The sequence below is a fragment of the Accipiter gentilis genome, chromosome 1 (assembly GCF_929443795.1).
Source record: "Accipiter gentilis chromosome 1, bAccGen1.1, whole genome shotgun sequence".
NCBI classification, from domain to species: domain Eukaryota; kingdom Metazoa; phylum Chordata; class Aves; order Accipitriformes; family Accipitridae; genus Astur; species Astur gentilis.
The window spans coordinates 8,377,591-8,396,966 of NC_064880.1; the positions used below are offsets into that span (position 1 = coordinate 8,377,591).

Sequence of the window (19,376 nt, forward strand, 5' to 3'; positions counted from 1 at the left end):
CTGGCCATCTGTCCATCTGGACATACAGCAGTCTGTCTGTCCGGAGCTGCAACTGTCCATCTGTCCGGCTGGACATGCACCCATCCATGGTTCCAGCTGGACGCTCACACGTCCGTGTGTCCGGCTGGATGTGCTGCTGTCTGTCCCTCCAGCTGGACATGCAGCTGTCTCGAGGGATGACAACCACCCATCCGTCCGTGTGTCCAGCTAGATGTACACCTGCACACCCATCTGTGAGTCCAGCTGGATGTCTGACTGTCATGTGTCCAGTGGTATGAACAACTGTCTGTGTGTCCATCCAGCTATGCACCTGTCTGTGTGTGTCTGTCCCACCCCCGTTACCCCACCCGGGGCACTGGGGGGGGGACGGGGACACGGGACACAGAGCATGGGTTATACTTCCAGACAAACAGACAAGACAGTTGTATGTACATACGGGCGGTTGTACCTACAGCTGGACGCACATATGGTTGTACGGACAGCTGGACAGACGCCTGCCCAGCCAGACATTTGTTTCCTCCACCCTCCCAGCATAAATGTCCCAAAAATGGACTTTTTTTGCCCCAAAGGCCCCATTCTGAAAACCAGCAATTTCACACCCCTCCCCACCTGTGGGCAGGATCAGACCCTTGCCCCCCCCAATCCGTCCGTGTGTCCATGCACCCATCCACGTGTCTGTCCGTGTGTCCCTCCCTCCCATCTCCCCCCTCCCCCCAGGCAATGGGTGGGTGGGCAGGCAGGTCTAAGGCCCAATCCTGACCCCAGGACCCCCCAGTCGTCCCATCCCCCCCCCATGGCAGCGCAGCCGGGGGTCCCCTGTGGGGTGTCCCCCGGCCAAGACCCCAGGCCCCGGGTGGGGGGGGGGGGGGGGAGGGAGGATGGGGCCGGACTTTCACCCCCCTGCCTTGATATTAGGGTTTCAGCAGCACCTTTTTTGCCCTTTTTTTAACCCAGAATGGGCCCTCCCCTGCCTCCATCCCCAGCATGGGGCAGTGGGGCAAGGGTTGCCCGTCTTTCACCCCAAAACCCCACGGGTGGGGTCCAGACCCCCAAATTTTCTCATAAATTTCCTTTTTTACCACATCTTCTTGATTTTTAACCCATCTGTACCACCACTGGTGATTAGCTGAGGGTTTTGGTGTCTCCCACCAGCCCCTGGCACCACTTCCCTCCTGCGCCAGAGCCCAGCCTGCTTTTGGGTGGTAAAGCAGTGAAAAACGTGAAGTCTGGCTCTTGTTTTTTAAAGATGGTGAATACCAAAATTCAGGTGGTTTTTGCTTTTTTTTCACAAGTAGTTGGCACCTATCAAAATTAAAAGCATAAAGAAATTGCAACTTTGGTTTTCAACAGATACTTATGACACAAAAAGGAAAAGAAACAAAGATTTCATTTACTCTGACAAAATTATCTTTTTTTTTCCTTTTTTTTTTTTAAAGAAAAGATTAGTGACGACTCCTGGGGGAGCCCCCAAACCTCCTTCTGCAACCCCCCCATCCCGAACAGCCAAGGGACGAGATCCGGGCGCTGAAGTGTTTTGTATTTTTTAATAAAGTTTGTAATCCAATGGACACACAAAACAAAACTGCGCTGAGAAAAAAACAGTTCCATAAATTAATAAGTGTTAGGGAAGGCGAAGGGGCGGGGGAAGAGGGGGGGGTCGAAAGTCTTTTGTACAAGTGTATAACACTTCCACAGTTCATGAGACGAGGGGGGGGGGGGGGGGCATGTTTAAATGAAGCGCACTTACAAATGAGTGACAATACAAAGTCTGAGTATGAAAATAAGATTTTCTCTGAAAACACATTTTTGGCACAGATTAAAAAAAAATGTATGTTGTGGGGATTTGATTTTTTTTCCTTTTTTTTTAAAGTCAGTATTATATATATTTATATATATTATATATATATTTATATATACACACACCCACTGAGTTCTGCATATCCCACCAGGAAGGAAAATAGCTCTCCCTTTTGTTTATTTTTTTTTGTTTTGTATTTTCTTTTTTTTTTTCAGTGTAAACTGTACATCCCAGATGAGGAGAAGATGGCTGCAGCAGGGGCAAGTGGAGGAGAGGAAGGTTCACATCCCAAAAAAAAAAAAAAGAAAAAAAAAAGAAAAAAAAAAAAAAAAAAAGGAAAAAACCCCAACCAATAAAATAAAATAAAAAAGATAATGTGTGAAATGATCCTTGACCCACAAATTTCAGCAGAAGTCCCCAGGTCCTGCGTTTAGTCCACGGCGCGTGTTAATGTGTGTCAAGACATCCAGAACGTCACAGCGTGTCTCCAACTGTGCAAAGGTCCGAGTCACTAATTTAGTGCAAAGGCAGTTCAGGTTCTTTTTTATTTTTTTCCTTTTTTTTTTGTTAAAAAAAATAAGCCATCCTTTATCTTTTCCCCAAAAGGAGGCACAGAAACCCAATACCAGTCCGCCTGCTGAGTGCATCAGTTGTCCGTAAGCTAAAGCAATATGTAAACATACAAGGTAGCGGAACCACTACCCAGCAACAGTTTGATCGAGGCCGGTTAGGGCAGGAGGCTGGTAGTCTGGCAGCATTTTCTTGTTTCATTACTTTCTCTCTCTCTTTTTATTTGTTTTTATTTTAAATTTTTTTTTGTGGTTTTTGTGGGCTTTTTTTTTTTTTTTTTTTTTTTTTTTTTTTTTGCTGCAGGGCCTTGGAAAAAAAAAATAAAGTCAGTAACCGGTAAACAGCTCATACCGACGCGATGACAATCATAAGGTGAGGAGAGATGTTGGAGATGCTGGCAAGGAGGTCCGGCGCTAGGCGGGACAGGTGGCTTTCTGAAAATTCGCAGGGTGGGAAGATCTGCAGAACGTAGGCAGGCTGCCAGGGAGAGAAGAAACACGGGTAAGCGACAAACCGGGGTGAGGGCTGGCCTAAAATGTTTTAAAATGGGATATTCGGATGATCTTTTGGGTGCTTAAAGGCTCATAAACCGGCGCGCTTGTATAAAAAAGGAGAGGCTGTTCAGCAGCCTCAGGTGTGGTTCCCCAAGGTGGGGAGTTTTTCCACATTGGGGATGTAAGAGCTGGCTAGTTTTATTGCACAAGACAAAAAAAAAATCCCATTAATTATCATTTCAGCAGTTGCTCTGAGCGCTGACCACTCGTTCTGGGCCATTTACACCCAGGGAACAGATTAAATTTCATTTGATGCCGCAACACATCTGGAATAAATGCTCCTCATCACCAAACCCAAACATTTTGTGTTTACGTGGCCAAGAGCAAGAAAGCACCAGGTGTCCTGGAAAAATCAGGATATGATATGCGGAAGAAATGAGGACTCTACTTCCAACACAGAAAAAAAGCTGGAAAATGGGTTTGGTTTGTTTTCAGCCAAGGATGTAGGGCTGTGAACAAACTGAACATAGGTTTGAGGGTTTTTTTGGCTTTGCAGTTCATCTTCAGTAATTATATCAATTATATCGGTGTGTTTTGATTGGTGATGTAAGAAGCCAGCATGGTAAATGTGGGGGTTTTCTTTTAATAATAAAAACAGGCAGCTCAACTACAATTTCAAGCAAAGACCTGGGGTGGAAGACTGTACGTCCCATTCTCTATTGATTTAGTATACCTACGGTGTTTCAGGCCTTTCCCTGCAAATACCTGATTAGAGCCGGGGTTGGGAACGTTGATGATTCCTGCGGCTTGCTTAGCCTGCAGGTAGCTGATGAACGCAGCCTTAAGTGACTCAGTCTGATTCACTACATCTTCCTGGTCTCGGCCACAAGGCAAGGCCAGTAATAGGCAGTAATCGCTCTCCACCTGGAAAGAAAATACCGTAATTAAGTCAAACGTTTGCTGGGAACAGGCCCGTTCCTGACATACATTCCTTATCTACAGTGGAAAATCTTCTCTTTGAACTCCTTCGAAGTTACAGAAGACTTGCTGAAAGCTCGGCCAGCCTAGGAGATGGTGAAAAGGACTGAAAACTACCGCTTTCCACAGCCGCCTGAATTCCACTTTCCACCTTACTTAAGACGTGTCGGACCCAGCAGGAATTTGTTCCAGGGCTGAGGGATGGGTGATTTCAAAGGTTTCCCAACTCCGCCATTCCCTTTTCTATGAATGCAGAGTTAATTCCTATAGCTCATGACTCGCAATCTGCATTTCATGCTCAGTGGGAAGAAGGAATCACACAGCTATTACCAGAATCCCAAAATAATGCGACACAAGCAATGAGAGCCGAAGTTTCTGGGAGAAGCAGTGGTTTTTTGTTACACAGCTGGTAAGAACAGCCCAGCTTTCAGCATGCAGATATTAGCTCTTCCCAAACATGCTCCCTCACCCCGTCCCAACCCCTCACCATCATTCTGCGCGCGACGCCTTCCAGCTGCGAAGCCTCCAGTCGCATACGCTGAGCGATTCTCAGTGGCGGTCCTCCCTCCGGCGCTGGCAGGGACCGGTGCGCTAAGACATTATTACCGGAGACAAAGTGGAGCTGAACAGCGGCTGTGTCATTTTTTAGAGCCAAAAGGCCCTGCCAGACAATCGGGTATTTCTGGAAAGAGAGGGAGAAGAAATATTAAACGCAAATGAAGGAGAAGGGGATCTTAAATCCCATCTGAGCTGCTCATTTGCCTCTAATACTTTCACAGGCAATTAAGACACCACCGCTTTGCTTTAACACTGAGTACAGATGTAACATCTATCACTCCTCGTATGCGCTGGTCTGGGCTTGGATTAGGTCCTGCTAAATCAGTAATTCAGTCCTTTTTCTTCCAGCTGGCTAAGATGCCTGGGTGGCTCCCTTCATCGTAACATCAGAGCACTTCCCAATCTTTCAGCCTCCCACACAGCACGAGGCAGAGCGGGGCTGTTACCAAACGCTATTTTCTCTTTTACAACTGGGAGAATTGAGAAACAGCAGCAGCAGGAGAGTTGCTCAAGGTTATATGGGAAATACTCCGCTCTGAATGCAACTCTTGGTTCCTCGTCAGTGCCTCTTCCTCACCATCTCCCTCCTCTTCCTCAGCCTCTAGGCTTTGTGAGAGTGGTTTTTTTCTTTTTCTTTAAATACACCACCATTCTTTCCTGCCAGTGAAGGAAACCTTCCCAAGGAACAGCTGACTGTAACAATGATGCAGCAGTGCCTGCCTGAGCCTGCAGTCTGTTTGAAACAATGATGAGAGAAATGGGGCTGCTCTGCATTAACAGCGCCTTATCTCGAGCCTCTGGGAAATGCCATGTAAATGTGGACACAGCTAAAATTCACGGGGGACAGAAACAGCCCAGAAAGCAGACAGACCATCAATCGCCCTCTCTGCATTTGAAGCACTTGATGCAAGAGAGGTCAGATTTTGGTCCACAGGTGAGATAAGCTATAAAGAACCTGATTATTTCTCCCCAGACGAGGAACATGAGGCTACTTGGCCAGGAGAAGATGACGGAGCAAAACTTACTGTCAGAAGCTGAACCATATCCACAGGTCTCTGCGAAATGGGGTGAGGAGACGGCTCTTGTTTGAGAGCGGACTGTGGCTCCGGGCGATTGAGGGGCAGCCCCGGCGGGGCCCCAGGACCTGATGTCGTGGGGATAAACATGGATTGCTTGGGAACCGCCTGAGGTTGGTGCGGTGACGGAAGCTCCTGTTTCATCGAAATGGCAACGGGCGAAGGGTAGGAGGTCTGGCCCGTGTCCGCTTGTGCCCTCTGAAGGTGAACGTGAGGGTCTATCTGTGCCGCATGCCTATTTACAGTGGGGTGGTGACTCTGTTCAGGTCCCGCTGCTGGCGGGCCCTTGGGATCCTGGGGAATCTGAGGAGTCTTGCTGCGTACTGGCTGGCTGGGGTGTGAGTGTTCACCCTCCGGTAGACCCTGGGAAGCAGGTGGTGGGGGAAAAAGGAAAGATTTTACGCTGTGGGCATATCAGAACTCGTTAAATTCAACAATAAGGCTGCCAGGACACCATCAGATTGCTGGGGGAGAAACCTGTGTCTCTACACCACAGCACCAGCCCTGCTACGGTGAAGCCTGGACCAGTCCCCCTGTTCCAAGGCTACCCCACCAGCCTCTCACACCCAAGAGGTGAAACCACATCTCCTGAATTCTGGCCCAAGCCCTTCCTTAGCCCACGGATGTCTGACCTACACGCCACCTTGATGTTAACAATTCTCCCCCCTGACACCTCTAAGTCTAGAAACCTGTAGGCAGCTTCACACTTTCTGGTTTGAGTTCTAGAGTAGTTAAGAAAACGTGTTATTTCAGCTTCCTCTAATGCTAAGCAGCATTCAAACCCCATTTCCCAAACAAAATAGCTCTTCTTGTGCTATGAACTTAAGTAGGGCTTGGAAACTATCCACAGACAGCTAAACTCAGCTCCCGCGGCCACGCAGAGCCATGCTGGGGCTGTAATTAGCTCAAAGCACTCTAGATTTCAGGTAGGAGAAGAAAGGGTTTTATTTCTCACCTGAGATGGGGTCATGCTCCGGGAAGGCAGCCCGATGGGTGAGGCACCTGGGAACTGAGGATGCCCGAGCTGTGCCGCTGTATGGTAATTCCTCATGTCACCATACACAGACCGATAATCGTGAAAGGAGCTCCCCGTGGGGTGCATGATCTGTACTCCGTGCGGTACCACCACCGGCTGCGTCAAAGGCAGTCCAGGCAGCTGGCTGCTGGAGGGGACGCTGAGGAGCCGGGGCTCACTGTGAGGAGAGTGCGCCATCTTGCCTTCAGAGGATTTTGGCGTCTCTTTTCCAGGCTGAGGGGTCTTACTGACAGGGGGAGTTTTCACAGCCCCTTCAGGTGTTCGGGATTGTCTCGTTTCTGAGTGGTGCTCACCCACAGCAGCCATGTGTGGGTGCATGATCATCCTCACATCCCGGGGGACGTTGTACTGGTCAAGCCTGATGCTCGTGGGATGCATGCGGTAATCTGGCTGCATCACCAGCACGTCAGACTGAACGGGGGCTGGTCCTCGGCACACCGTGGTGTGGTGGTAGTGCATCTCCTCCTCAGGGGGATGCTGAGAAGACAGAGGAGGCATGACTATGTCTCGTATCGGAGCTGGCTGAGGTGTGCTGGATCGCTGAGGTTTGATCTCTATCTGGGGTTGCAGAGCAGCTCTGGGGGAGTGGAGAGCTTCTGGGCGGATGCCGTAAGGGATGCCGGAGAGAGGAGGGGTGTTCATCCTCACCTCACCTTGGGACAGATGGCCCAGGGACACAGTCTGTGTTACGCTGTGAGGAGGCATGATAACAGATTGCTCAGGATGCATGCTGGATATGTACTGAGGAACGGGAATTCCTGGCGCCAGCATGACCGGGGTGCTGCTCGATAAAGCTGGAGATGAGGTACTGCCAGGATGACAAGCCCGGGGGAACGGTGATGGCGAGTGCCCGCTAGTACGCGGTGAGTGTGGCTCCTGTTTTGTGACCCCCAAGTGGGAAATAGCCCGGTCAGTTGGGGTGCTGGGTCCCGAGCTGACGTGGTTTGCTTCCGAATGCATTTTCCCAGAGAGGGAAGGGTGGTGAGGACTAACTCCGGGACTCAAGTTGGAGGGTTGCAGAGTCTTGGTCTCCACTTTCAGAGCAGCTGGATCGGACAGTTTTTTGTTCACAACCATCTGGTTGTGAACAAGTACGGGTGGAGTGTTTACAGTCTGTGTGAGGACTTTACCAGGCTGAGATGCTGGAGTCTGGACAGAAAGGTGGGACGAGTCAGACTTCTCCAGCGCAGTGCGCTCTTGTTTAACGGAGGAGATGACGGGCGACGTATTATAGGGTTGTGATCCTAGTACCAAAGAAGAATGTGTGGAAACAGTCCCGTAGCCCGCCGAAGTCTGGGAGCCTTTCGGTGTGGGCTGAGATGGCGTGATAGGTTCTTGTTTAATCTGAGACTTGGATACAGACTGCTGAAACTCTATGTCGACAGCGCTGGCTGGAGGAATCTGGCTGATCTTGGCACTAATTCGCTGAGGGCCTTCCGTCTTCTGTCCCGAGTAACTCAGAAGCACTACCCCTTCCGAGGTGTTCACTCGCAGCCCTGGACTGGACCCAGTCTCTACAGGCCTCTCCTCAATAATAGACATCGATCCCGGATGAAACCGACTGTTATCATTTGTGCTTGACCTCTGCTTAAATTTCGGTGACGGGGCATTGACAAGACACGTCTGGGTTTGGGGAGCTTGCTTCACCAAGGTGATCCTTGGAGCCTCCTCCAGATCCACGCTGTGGGGCATCCTGCTTATAACAGAAGTGGCTTTGGGAGCAATCACAGTACTTATCTTTTCCTTCTCGCTGAACACCGGTGCTTCAGCCACTGGTGGGTCCAAGGCGTTGGTGACGGGAACTGCTGGCTTCTCCTCTGAAACTGGCTTTATGGCCTCTACCGCAGGGTGGAGGGGTGCCTCCTCCAAACAAGGTGCGCTCACTGGCTCGGCGTGTGTCGTCGTCACATGCGTGGAGGTTATGCTTGTTGCCGAGACGTACTTGGGCTCCATGAGTATCTTCCTCAAAGTGCTGGAGTTTGTATTGATATCTGATGCCTTTGTGTCTGGTGGGAGAGCAGGTGGGGGCGTGGAACGGGCACGGGGTTCCTCATGCCTCACCATCCACTCTGGCACTTTGGCAGTGCCAGAGTGAAGGGGGACGATTGTGGTGGGCACTGGGGTGGGCAGCTTGGCCACTGCTGAAGGGACAGCAGGAAGGGTTGCATTTGGAGCGCTCGGCGGTGTGATGGGCGCGTTCTCCATGGGCGACCGTATCTTGAATCCACTCTGACTTCCCTCATCAAGGGGAACTGGTGGGGTGGCCAGGTCTAGAGGAGTCAGAGCGGGCGCTTTCGGTGAAGTGCTGCTCTCAGCAACAGCTTCGTGCGCAACCACAATGTCAGTGGCTGCAGCCTTGCTGGCGTCAGAAGCACTTGGTTCCACGGACGCCTGAGCCACTGTTTTAGTTTGCTTCTCCTCCTTAGAGGCTTCTTCGGGTTTTGTCTTTACTTCGTTAGTGGGGGGCGACTTGCTCTGCACCCTCTCCAGCTCAAAGGTGTTGACTTCAGCGGCATCGCCCTTTCTGCCCGTGCTCCTTTTGCGTCTCTGCCGCGTGGTTTTCTGACGGCCCTTTTCCTTCCGAGCAACTTCAGCCTCCTGCAAGGTCTCGGCCTCCTGTGCAGAATTGGAAGATTCACTGAAGCTGACTTCGGCCTCCTTGCTCTCCGTCTCTACTGTCGATGGGGCAGAGCTGGGAACCGGCTGCACGGTGGGCTCAACAGCAGCCTCCGTTTCTAGGATATTATTCACTGCCTGATCAGTCTCGGGCTCCATCTCCCCCCGAGGAGATGGTAACACCAAGGGCTCTGCAGGGATTTCAGCTTCTGATTCAGCGGGATACGTCGGGGGTGCAGGAAAGCTTTCAGTCTCCCCAGAAATATCATTGATGATGGAGCCGATGGCTGCCGCCAACTCTGTTTCACTAGCTTGATGTGCAGGTTTATCTCCCTCCTCCTCCTGACGAACTTCAGGTACATCTGCTGTCGGCTCTTTGTAGGCAGCAATTGATGGAGGAGTTTCAGTGAGTTTTGCAATATTCTCCACGGCCTGCTCAAGTTCAATCTGTTTTGCTAACTGGGCAGCTTCAGGGGACTGCTTTGGTTCCCGCACCACCTCTTTTTCCATTTCTGGGAATGAATCTTCTACCTCACTCTTAGCAAAATGGGGTGACAAGATGTCCTCTTTCTGGGGGCTCTTAATTTTGGCCGGTGACACCGCCACCGGCTCTGCCTCCTCCTCAGTTGGCCGCAAGGCACCCTTGACTTCGTCCACATTGAGGCGTATTTCTACATTTTTGAGACACACGGATGCTTTATCTACAACAGTTTTGGTATTTTTATACCTTCCCCTTTTGGATTTCGTAACTTTCTCTGGCACCGGCTTCTTTTCAATGATCTCAACTGTGGGGATTTCTAGCTGGTTTTTCTCTGCATCCAGTTCTTTCCTATCGCGTTTCTGCTCACTCGCTGCCAGCTCTTTCTCAGTGGCTTTTGCTTTGCTGCTGTTGTCACCAATGCTTGTCTCCTGACCACTTCTTTCAGCAGCCTCTTCAGATTCAGCCGAGGTATCGGCTTTCGGTTCATTCTTCCCTTTCTTCCCCTGTTGGCTGGTAGCAGCTGATGAGTGACTGTGTGTTAGCTTCTGGGATCTAGGAGACCTCCAACCTTCTGCAGGCTTAGGAGCTTCCACAGCATCTTTAGTTTCAGACTCCTCCACCTCTTGCTGTACCGGTTCTGTCTTTATCGGAGAGATGTCCTCCTCTGGCTTACGGCGGGTTTTTGGAGGTCTTCCCCTCCTCGGGGTCGTAGGAACAGTTGTCACTGTTTCTTGCGGTTCCTTCTCCCCTCTCTTCCTGGTGGATCTAGTGACCTCCATGGAGTCCTTCACTGGAGATGGGCCTTCATTGTCCCCTGTGGTAGCGTAGACTGACCTTACGTTTCTGCGCCTAGTACGGCCTATTGGCAAGCTTGGCTCCACATTTTCTGGCTCTGCAGCAGAACTAGGGGATTTAGCAGCATTCCTTGAAACCTTCTCTGCTTCCACTTTCAATTCGGAAAGTTTCTGCGTCTCCCCACGAGGAGAGCTTGACCTTTTAAGTTTTTCACGGTCAATTCTTTCGCTCTTTCTCGTGACGGGTTTTTCTGTCACATTAGCTGCAGCTGATTGCACAGGAGTCTTGGAGCGTTTACTCTTGTAGGACTTCTTATCTTTTACAACAACTGGAGGTTCAGCTTCCATATCATTGTCAGAAACGGGCGGCAGGACCTCAGCAGCCACCTCCACCTTTTGATTTGCACTAGCATCAGTGTTGGCAGAAGGTGGAGGATTTTCTTCTTTAGGTTCAGCAGCCTCATCGGACTTCTGAACTAGCTTGGGCGGAGGTGGAATCAGCTGGGCAGCTTCGGGTTCTGGATCTACACTTATGTCTGCTTGGGAAAACGAAGCTCCAGGAGTAGGAGGCTTTGTATCCAAGTATGAAGGGTGCTCTGTTGCCACAGCATCTTCCTCTGGCGCCAGGGTAGTAGCAACAACTTCTTTACTAGCTTCTACGACTGGCGGGGGTTCAGTTTGCTCAGGTGGTTCGATTTTGACAGGAGCAGCAAGTTCAGGAAAAGGTTTTTGTTCCTCTACTGCAGAAGCAGGTTCAGATGGTTTTTCTTCTTTTACAGAAGTTGCCTCCACCACTACCTTTTCATTTGCTACCTTCTCAACCGGTGCTGGTTCCTGTGGTAGGACAGTAACCGAAGAGGGACCGACTACTGAGGAAGTTTTATGTTCCAGTTCTTTACTATCAGGAACTGTTTCTGGTGTTTTCGGTCGGTTTTCTTTATCTTCCTGTTTTTCCACTTCTTTTGGTTTCTGATCCTTCTCCTTTTCTTTCTGCTGCATTCGCGTTAGTTCAACAAATCTACTGTGGAAGAGAACCACCGGTTCTTGCACCAAATCAGCCACACTGTTAGTCCCATCAGAGGAAGACTGTCTCCCGTACAATCTACCAGAAATGAAGTCGAGATCATCGTCTTTTCTCTCTAAATGCTGCAGGCGCTTGGAGTCCTGTTCAAAGATTGAACTATGCAAAAACCGAGAAGCAAACAGTTCCTGTCTTTCTTGTTCCTCCTCTTTATGATCTTCTTTCTTATCATCCAGTTTTCCACCTTCTGAATCAGTCCTGATTTTTTTCTTTTTCATATACCAAGAGGGAATAGGTCTTGGAGCTGAGTCAACCTTCTCTTTGTCTTTATTGTTTCTAAAACTAGCAAATCTTGAATCCCAATCTAGAAAGGACCAATTTTCTTCTCTGGATGAAGAGAGAGATTTAGCTCTTTCAAGCAAGGCCTTTGTGTCTGGTGTGATTGTCTTGTCCAATGCAAAAGAGTAAAATTTGTTTCTTTCTAAGGAACTTGACAGTCTTTCCTCTCTTTCACGTAACTTCTCTTCTCTGTCCCTTAATAAAAAAGACAACCTGGAACTCTCTAACAAGGATGAGGCTTTTGGGGAATGGGGCTTGTTTTCACTGTCATCATCTGAATCTGAAGGCACCTCCCCTGGTTCCAGGTCTCGGACAGACCGCTTGCGTATGCTGTCTCTTTTGACGATGCTGCTTGGAAAGCTAATATCAACTCTGCCAGGCTCCTGCTTCACTTGTGTTTCCCACCTACTTGAGTCATCTTCAGAACTCAATACAGATAGTTTTATTTTAGCCATTTCTGCCATCTGCTCCCTTCTGCTGGAATCATAAGGATTAAATTTTAGTGAGTCCTCCCTCACAGTCATGTTGGAGTACGAAAGACCCTTTTCTTCTATTTTAGGTGACTCTTTGGTTTCCTTTAATGGCATTAGCCTTGGAGAATCGAGTGTATCATCATCTTCATGGAAAGGGAAGTGTCGGATACTAGGGGAACAAGATGTCCTTTCAGAGTCCTCACTCACCTGACGAGAACTTCTGTAGTTTCTTTCTCTTTTAGTGCTAATTTCAAAGTCAAACTGGTCAGTCTTTTTCCTTTTACTTGGTGGAGAGTCATCGGTGACATCTTGCGGAGGTTTTCCCACCTCATGGACCAAGCTCCGTCTTTCATATTCATCCACATCTTTCTTTGGACTGCCAAACTTCTCAGACTTCGCTATCTCCATTTCCAGCTGCTGTTTTAGCCTGCGACTTTGCTCCATTTGTTTCCTGTAACTTTGCGTGTGGTCAATGTCAATGCCAATTTTCTCCTCTGTATCAGTTGACTGAGGCTTCTCTTGGCCAAGTTTATGGTCGGGTGTGTCTTCAGGAAGACCAGAGTAATTCTTCCTTGCATCCTCTCTCTCTGTTCCTTGGTCATCTAGTAGCTGTACCTGTTTATGCTGGGGTTTTACTGGATTCAATTTTTTAGAAGAGAGTTCCTGAACTTCCACTGGTTCATCGGCTGCCTCTATTAGCCTCGCCTGCAGATCTAGGGTGGGACGCATGCCAATCCCACCAACATTAAGAGTCTCCTGAATTTCTTTGGGACTAGTAACAGGAATAAGTCTTTCCAGTTTGAGTTTTTTAGATTCCCTTTTAAGCATCTCCTTCCTCAGGGGTTTTCTCTCCAATTCTCCTTCCCTTAACATTGTCGCTTCTCTAGATGAAGCCGTTGCATCAAGCTGCTTTTTCAAAACCATGCGTGCATCTTCCTCATCTTGGCTGCTTCTTTTTACTTCCAGTTTTTGCCTGTCAGGCTTCAGATTTGCATCAGCAAAACGTCTTTTACGAGCCTCCAACTTATCTAAATCTACCGCGTTGGCCCCCTCAGAAGTTTGCTCTGTCTTCAAGTGCTTTTTGGGTTTCAGTTTTCCCTCCTTATCCACCACTTCTACGTGACTAGCAAGGGCTTTCTCTTTTTGTACCTTGGTTCTGACAGGTTCCAGTTTAGACTGATCAGACTTGGTTTGCTCAGCTTGAGATGTCTGCGTTTTTTGTTCAAGAAGTGGGGACTTCATAGTGTCATTATCGAGCTTTGCTCTCAGTTTCTCCAAAGTGGGCTGATCAATCACTTTCCCCTCCTTTTCTTTTACTCGGGTCAACACGACACAGGGCATTAGTTCCAGGCGGTTTTTAGCTGTCCCTTCTTTGTCACCTCTCTCTTTACTTTGTTTACTATTGCCCTTCAGTTTTTCAGGGCTGGGCTCTCTCTCATTCTCTTGATCCGTTTCAGAAGACTGAGAGCTGGGCGAATGGATCTTTGCTTTTCGTTTTTGCTTATCGGTTTTCTCCTTTTCTGATTTTTCTGGCTTTTCCTTTCTCACCAAGCGTTTCTCCTTGTCAACTCTCTCCTGCTCGAAAACACGCTCTTTCTCTGTTTTTTCATTTTTTGCATAACGTTCCACACGGGCTTTGTCGAGCTTGTCGTATCGTGGAGGAGACAGAGAGCTGCAGCTGCCACTGCGATCCGATGACCTGCTGTAAATCCTCCTTTCTGAATCACTCTGCAGCCTTTCCGATTGGGAGGGAGACGCTCCAGGGCTCTGCGGACGCCTGGAGTGGGTTGGACTCTGGCTCCGTTCTATCGGTCTCCGTTCGTGGTCTCTGTCCCGATCAGATTCGAACCGTTCCCTCTCCCTCTCTCTCTCTCGTTGCCTGTAACTGTACTCCCTTATGTCTTGCTCATATGGATCGCCCCTATAATCCCTGTACTCGCGTGGGTCGTCGTAGTATCGAGGGTCATAGTAGTCTCCTTGGTAGGGATCCCACTCTGCGTAGAATTCTCTGCCCCGAGCTGGGTATTCTCGTCGAGGATCTTCAGGATATGTCCCTGGAGTCCGAACAGTCTCATAGTAAGTACGATCAGGGGCATATTCATAAGATCCTCTTCTTTCATCTCTGCTAAATATGGGAATAAAGAGGTTAGTTTTCCTTCTCAACCAATGTACTGTGTTACCATGTTCTTTGCTATGTAGGGGAATCATTTTATGATAATTGCTTTACATCCGCATCTAGGCAACTGTACACACCTGCATACAGAGATTTAACAACAATGAATTGGTGAGCACTGGATTAAATGCTTTGTTAGCTTATCAAATACCATATGCAGTTAATTGGTCATTTTGTGACAGCTCTGCCAAGTATCTTTTCACCACCCTCACTGCTTCATTTTTGCCAAATTAACATATTGCATTAAATTAAGGTAAAACCTACACAGCACCTGTGCACCCACACACAGTCTGTCATGCTGAAGACCACCCCATCTCAAGAACATGAAACCTACCTCTGAAAAACATGAGTCAAATCAAAATTCAAGGTTTGAACCTCTCCATTACTAAGCAGTAAAGTGGTAATAAAATTTCTTTAAAAATCCTAAACCCTGTAAGTGATCATTTAATTCCAAAATTAGCTCTTTTGCTGTGTGTGACATGCTGACGTTGCCTACTTACAGTAAGACCAAGTCAACGAAAAAAATCAGGTTGTTTATGAGATCGGGTGAATTCATGGGAAGCACTCAGCAAAATAAGTCAAGCAATTAGTGTTATTATCTCAATACCTGCAAATGGCAAAAATAAGCCATTTATAACACTGAACATGCCTCTTTGGCAGAGGGGTGGCATAAAGCTGGTGCTCCAATTCTCCACCATTAGAGTGTTTTGAACACTCCATATACATTTATTTGGCTTCACAGCTTATGTTTTATGTTAAAAGCTGACAGCTTCCTCATTTTAAGAAATGTACAAAACTGAAAAAAGAACACAGTGAAGCAAAACATGGAAGACAAGTGAAGCGGGATGTTGTGAACGGCAGCTGTGAAGTTAAAAAAATTAATCATGGTTTTCTTTTGGTTTTTTTGTGTGGTTTTTTTTGCCTTTGGGTCTTATTTAGACAGGCTATCACCTGAGGGAATTTGGTTAGTGCGGATCTTAGCATCATTGCAAGGGACCAGGAACTGCCAGGAGGAGCTCGAAGGAGGACGAGAAGATGCAGAATTACAAGACTCACTGCAGAGCTTGCTCGATCGCTCTGTGAGTCATTATTCCTGAGCATCTTATAATGAGTATGTGAGCATAATGGCAGAAAAGGAAAAACAAGACTAATGTGTACCTAAGTATTACATTGTTCCAGAAATCAGTGTCCTACTCAGAATTATTTCATGGCAAAGACAAGCCCAGCTGACTCCTGCGTGTTAAAAGACATCCAATAATGAACTTCCCTTTTCTGAATTTGGTGTAGTTCAGAGGAAATTATTACTGACTGCTTGCTGGCACATCACAACAACTGGCAAGGACTGGGGAACGCACACATTTATTTCCATTATGCAAATCCTGATTGCCAATTTCCAAACACTCCTCGCTTTTCAATCTAGCAATTTTGCATAGAAGTTAGACCAGTCTATTTTGCTGCAAAAAAACATTAAATTTATCTAGTGCACAGGTACAATCAGTGTCACGCTGGGCTTATTTCATAGGTAAACCAGAACCCTAACAATTAAGCCAGCCTCTGAAGGTAATAAAAATGCACCCACACAAAAAGAAAATGCTTCCCTTCACTATAGTCATCAGTAATAAAAAGACAGATGTTTATTCAGCCACTGGAGGAAAAAAAAGCACCAAATGCAGAGTGCTTCTGTGCTGGGCTACTCTCAGCCAGGGTCTGCAGAGATAAGTGGCCATGCAGGGGGAAAACAAGCCTTTGCAGCATGTGCAAAATGGCCAGACACCATCATGATAGATGCTGCAGAAGGTCATCAACACAGAACACATTTTTCATGTCAAATAGCAAAAAAAAAAAAAAAAAAAAAAATTGCAGCCTCACTCATATTTTATTATTTTACCAAGTTAACAAACTAAACTATTGAAAAGGGGTAGGGGTGGAAGACCAAATTTTACTCTCTGCTCAACAGATGAGCAGCAGTAGTTTACCAGACTATATATACACACATTAACACATAGATTTCTCTTGAGGGTATGGGAAGGCATTACAGATAAGCTATTCTTTGCATTCTTAAGAAATGATGAATGACTCTCAACTGTGTCCTGGTGACCTATCACAGTAACCGGATACTAAATATATACATCACACAGATAGCTGAAACCTCCACCTAAGTACAAGTTTCAGTAACTGACTGCACTTCAGATGTGTGATATCCTGTCTGCTTTAATCTGCAGAGTTGAAGTCTGACCACATAAATTTCTTTTTAAAAAAATAAAGTTGAAAAGGTAAAAGACATTAAAAATATGCTAAAATGTTGTTAATAGAACTTTAAAAAGAAAGAGAATGTTGAGAGGAACAAAAATAAGTGTTTGTTTAATAATTACAGCCTGAAGAAAGTTTAATTGCGCTTAAGACAATGCTGGAAAAGTAAAGACTGTAATAAAGATATTGACACATGCCTTCTTTCTGCCAGCATTTCATAAAAGTCTCTGATATCTTGACCCGTTTTCTCCATGGAATGATAAAATGCCAACTGACTTTCTCGATTTGCAAAGTCCACCTGAAAAATAAAGGTAAATCATGTTCAGTGAGAGAAACAGCCCATTTTGACAACAATTCACTGTCTGCTGCAGTCTGATGATGGGAGCAGAACTGAAAATGGGGATGATAATATTTAACAAAAAAACGTCAAACGCTTCTTGGAACCAGCCCTACGCATCCCCAGGAATAAAGACGTTTCTCTCTCAACTCTGTGTACCTGCACGGAGCTATATAACTACCTCCTTACTGGGGTATGTTGTTGTAGCTGCCAGAGCAGAGGCTTCTGTTCAGTAAACCAGCAAGAAAAATACCTGTTATTATCATGGTATTCATGTTTTTAATACTACGATTCCAATTACAGTTCCAAAGTCCCTTTTATCTCACCACAGTGCTATAGCAGGTCAGTACTATTAATCTATTTCAGACTCCACGTTATTTGCCTGGGGTTATACAGCAAGGCAAGAGCAGGGACGGGAAAGGAACCAAGCCTCCTGAATTGCAGTTCCCTGTTCTAGCTGCTCGAAGAGTTGATGTTTTCTAGCCAAGGGGAACAATATTAAGAAGCTAATGGCATAGCTGATGCAAAAAGTTAAGGATTAGAATGGATTTAACTATGTGTATATGCATAATGCGATTTTTTTTAACATTCTAGTTCCTTCTTTTTTAAAAAAGTCAGCCTAGACCTTTGTGTAACCACAGCAGTGGAGCACAGACATACACACATCATGGGTGCTGCTTATTCCAAAGTTGCCAAGTAGCAAGACCCACAAACACAAGATACGAAGCTTTTGAATGACCACACATTTTACTGCATATAAGGGCTACTTACATTCAACCATCACGCTTAGAAACTACAGTATATTCAACTCCTAACCCCAACAGGTGTGAAGTTGCTAGATTAATAATACACCAGATGAGAGATCATGCTTGAAATCATTACCCACTCTTTAGGAGAGAAGAAAGGAGGAGGAGGAAGATAATTCAGAGGGTTGGCTGATACCTCACATCTCCAATTAGTGGAACTGATGGGACAGTCATAACAGGTATTACCACATTCATCCAAATCCAAGACATCCCTGTAAATGTTAAGTGTTGCTCCAGGAGTAACTTTCTCTCTATTTTTCAAAGTAGTGTTTTTAATTACTATTTTTTTAAATCTGTTACAAGGAAGGAGTTGCCATCGCAAGAGGAGATTGCATGCTTAGGTTGCTGTACCCCATGACTACAGGGTGCAAGCCACCACGGATCACCTTGGCCAGGTCAAGAGCCTGGACATTAGCACGGATCAGCTGAAATGCAGCCATGTGTTATCGCAGAGGAACTCACACCGTCAGATTTCACTTTTCTAACATTAAAATGGACAAAATTCTGCCTTGGATTCAGGTAAATGAGGTAGTAACATGGACACCAACACTCAGGAGCTTAGAGAGACAAGTTCAGTGAAACAAACGGCAGAATACTGGAAAAGGCTTTATAAGTAACAGTTCAAGATACCCTAACATCTTGGTAAGCCGAGTATAAAAAAAAATAGTTTAAGCCTTTGATGTCCGGGACAGACGTGTCCCGCTAAGTATTCCTTTTGTCTGGCAGTCTGCAAATGCCAGCATTTAAGGGGTAAGGCCTAAATACAATTTGTTTCTCTCTTTTCTTTTTTTGTTTTGTTTTGGAGGTCATTCTGCACACCTTAATTTTATTCCCACCGATTTTCCTCCCCTTGGTCTCTTTTACAGCTGCTTGTGCATATTCAATCTCATTGTAGAGAACCAGGGCCATGCCTTTTAAGCGGTCAAACACCACCTGTAAAAAACAAAAAAACAAAACAAAAACCAAATAAGAGCCTCATCCACAGGACTTAATGTCAGTCCCAACAAAATCCTAAGTCATGAGGATACCAGTAAGGAAATAATTTTTAGCAAGGTAAATTTCCAGGCTTTTCTGATGAGGCATATTGTAATGAAGAGACAATAAAAGGACACGGGACTGCTTTGAATTGTGGATATTGTGGCTTGAGGTATATTATGCCTTTATTTTGTTTTTCTGTATTTTACTTTTAATTTTTTTCTTTGGTGACTGAGTTTTGTAGTTTCTGTTTGTTTACTTTTAGTTTTTTTCAAAAATCTCCAATGTGTTTTAGGGGGGAAAAAAGGTAAAGGGAACATTTAATCCCAAATGGAAACAGTTTTTGTTATCACAGTCTGCAGTACCACTTGTCAGTCGCTAAATGCCCAATTTCCAAATACTAGCTTCCTTTAGCAATAAAACTTTTTATTCAAGCAACAACAGCTACAATGAAGAATGTCAAAGCTGCAACACAAACCCACAAAAATCCTTTAAGGAGGCAAGACCCTGATCCTGCAAAGATTCACACACGTTGCTTAACTTTAAGCACATCAATGTCCAACAGAAGTACACGGGACAACACACATGCTTAAGTTTAAGC

General features: G+C 46.4%; 1 protein-coding gene across 5 annotated transcripts in view; it reads right to left on the reverse strand.

The window, feature by feature from the left end:
* Positions 1-1,525: 1,525 nt before the first annotated feature.
* The window catches only part of SPEN (spen family transcriptional repressor), a 72,681-nt gene continuing 54,830 nt past the window's right edge, over positions 1,526-19,376 (reverse strand). For 2 of the 5 annotated variants that reach the window (XM_049804211.1, XM_049804389.1), the window contains 7 exons: positions 18,620-18,733; positions 16,855-16,955; positions 6,430-14,359; positions 5,424-5,837; positions 4,328-4,522; positions 3,628-3,786; positions 1,526-2,845 (listed from right to left, as the gene is read on the reverse strand). In XM_049804211.1, coding sequence (XP_049660168.1) covers positions 2,714-2,845; positions 3,628-3,786; positions 4,328-4,522; positions 5,424-5,837; positions 6,430-14,359; positions 16,855-16,955; positions 18,620-18,733 — 9,045 coding nt within the window. In that variant the 3' untranslated portion in view covers positions 1,526-2,713. The remainder of the gene's footprint in view (positions 2,846-3,627; positions 3,787-4,327; positions 4,523-5,423; positions 5,838-6,429; positions 14,360-16,854; positions 16,956-18,619; positions 18,734-19,376) is intronic. The other 3 variants (XM_049804302.1, XM_049804577.1, XM_049804482.1) reach the window with 3 other exon arrangements.